The sequence below is a fragment of the Onthophagus taurus genome, chromosome 7 (genome assembly GCF_036711975.1).
Source record: "Onthophagus taurus isolate NC chromosome 7, IU_Otau_3.0, whole genome shotgun sequence".
Taxonomy (NCBI): domain Eukaryota; kingdom Metazoa; phylum Arthropoda; class Insecta; order Coleoptera; family Scarabaeidae; genus Onthophagus; species Onthophagus taurus.
In genome coordinates this window covers 38,900,099-38,902,040 of record NC_091972.1, presented here as the reverse complement: position 1 = coordinate 38,902,040, position 1,942 = coordinate 38,900,099, and the positions used below count along the sequence as shown (strand labels likewise).

The 1,942-nt window shown below is 28.1% G+C and overlaps 1 protein-coding gene across 1 annotated transcript; it reads left to right on the top strand.

Annotated features, from left to right (window-relative positions):
• The first annotated feature begins 281 nt into the window (after positions 1–281).
• Positions 282–1,737, top strand: LOC139430502 (probable serine/threonine-protein kinase DDB_G0267514). The gene is made up of 3 exons (XM_071197565.1): positions 282–341; positions 401–1,568; positions 1,628–1,737. The coding sequence occupies exons 2-3, from the start codon at positions 401–403 to the stop codon at positions 1,735–1,737; spliced, it is 1,278 nt and encodes a 425-aa protein (XP_071053666.1). The 5' UTR covers positions 282–341.
• The last annotated feature ends 205 nt before the right edge of the window (positions 1,738–1,942 follow it).

Here is a 1,942-nt window from a genome sequence, read left to right as displayed (position 1 = left end):
TCTTATGATAAAAATCTACTTTACAACACAAATTTTTTTATTTGGTTAATGCTAAAACAAACATTTCTCAATTTGTTATTACACATTTTTGAAAATATCAAACTTAACGAAATTAATTGTCGCAACTACCAAAAAAAATCAGTTAAATGTAATTAGAGCTATCTTAAAACATAATCTTTTCCCAATCTTCTCTAAATAAGAACATTTTTATCTGTTTCTCTTTGAGCATAAATACCCCTTACTCAATGAAATTGATCATTGACGGTTCGAAAAAGTTGCCGATGAGAGTTAATTTAGTGCGTTTTTTAAGTGTTTTATCCACATTGGATTTATAAAAAACGGTAATTCTTAAACATTATGACTTAATTAACACAGTTATTAATAATAATTTTCTTTTAAGATGTTCCCTAAACTATTTTTTATCTTATTGATTACATTAATAATAATTATAGAAGTAAAAAGTTATGATTGCGATGAATTTAGAGAGCACGCCATCAGAAAATGTAAAAGACATTACGGGGAATCGATTGAAATTTGTATGCATAAAAGAATGAAAAGATCCCATTGTAGTTCAAAACCGGAAAGTGGAAACACTCACTGTGGAGAATGTAATTGTAATTATTGTTCGAATAATTCTTGTACAACGCGCTGTAGTTCTTGTTGTAATCGAGAAATTCGCGAAGAACACGAAATTTGTGAAACATCTTATTGTTGCCATAAAATGTGCCATAAAAAATGTTACACTCCGAGTTGTACTAGAAATTGTAGATCGTCTTGTTTAAGTTCAATAGATAAAAAAGAAATTATTACAACGAATAATAAACAGCAAACAAATATAACGACAGTTATTAATCTTCACAATAAAATTAATAACACAAATATAATCGATATGCCGGTTAAAATAAATACAACAAATTATAATAATTTAAATATAACTGCTCCGAATGTCTACGATTTAAACGAATCAAAGAGTGAAGATCAAAAGGAAGAACGTTGTTGTGAAATTTTAATCGAATTGTGTGATCCCTATGATAATAAAAAATGTTATCGAGAAAAACAAAGATATTGTGGTAAGGAATGTGCGAATTACCCCGAAAAACCGCCACAATACTCGGTTGGAAATGTTCCACAAATTCCACGACAACAATATATCCCGCAAAATTATCCTGTTATATTTCCGAATTATAATAATTATCAACAAATTCAAAATTATCCTAATTATCTGCAATACCCACAAAAATATCCGCAAGTTTATCCACAAGTATATCCCCAACAATACCCACAAATCTTTCCGCAAAATTATAATTATTATCCATCGCAAATTCCTCAAGGATGTCAACAAACGTCGACTTATCCTTTTGTAACGTGCGTGGGAAATAATTATCCTGCAACATGGGCGGGAATTCCTAACCAACCTAATCAAGTATCGCAAAATCCAACGAATAATTTTTATAATCCAAATAACCAATTTTATCCTGGAAGTGTTTCTAGTTATAATAATTTGCAAGTTCCACAATTTAATTATGGCACTGGACAAGATTTACCAGGACAACCTCGAACACCTGAAGGTAAAGAATTTATTTAAGTAGATGTAACATTTTATTTATTTTTTTTTTTACAATTTTAGTTGTCGCTCCTGAAAATTCTAATAATAATAATAATGATAATAACAATAATAATGAAGCAGATGAAAATGGAATAGAAGAAGATGAAGATGATAACGACGGCGATTATTAATTTTAATTTTTTTATTATATTTCTCTTTTTTTTTACTTATAATAAATATTTTTAACTATTTTGTACATTTCATTTAAAAATTATAGTTAAGTTCTTTAAATCAATCATCATTTACTTCTAAATGGTATACCGTAGTAATAAAAATTAAAGTTGTTAGGAATTTGATGTGTTTTGCAAAGTTCTGCTAAGTATATCGTTTTTCTAA

Excerpts from the sequence above, each read along its gene's own strand:
- LOC139430502 (XM_071197565.1), top strand. The coding sequence starts at position 401 with ATGTTCCCTAAACTATTTTTTATCTTATTGATTACATTAATAATAATT. Across the intron at positions 1,569-1,627 it reads ACAACCTCGAACACCTGAAG|TTGTCGCTCCTGAAAATTCT; the intron begins GTAAAGAATTTA and ends TTACAATTTTAG.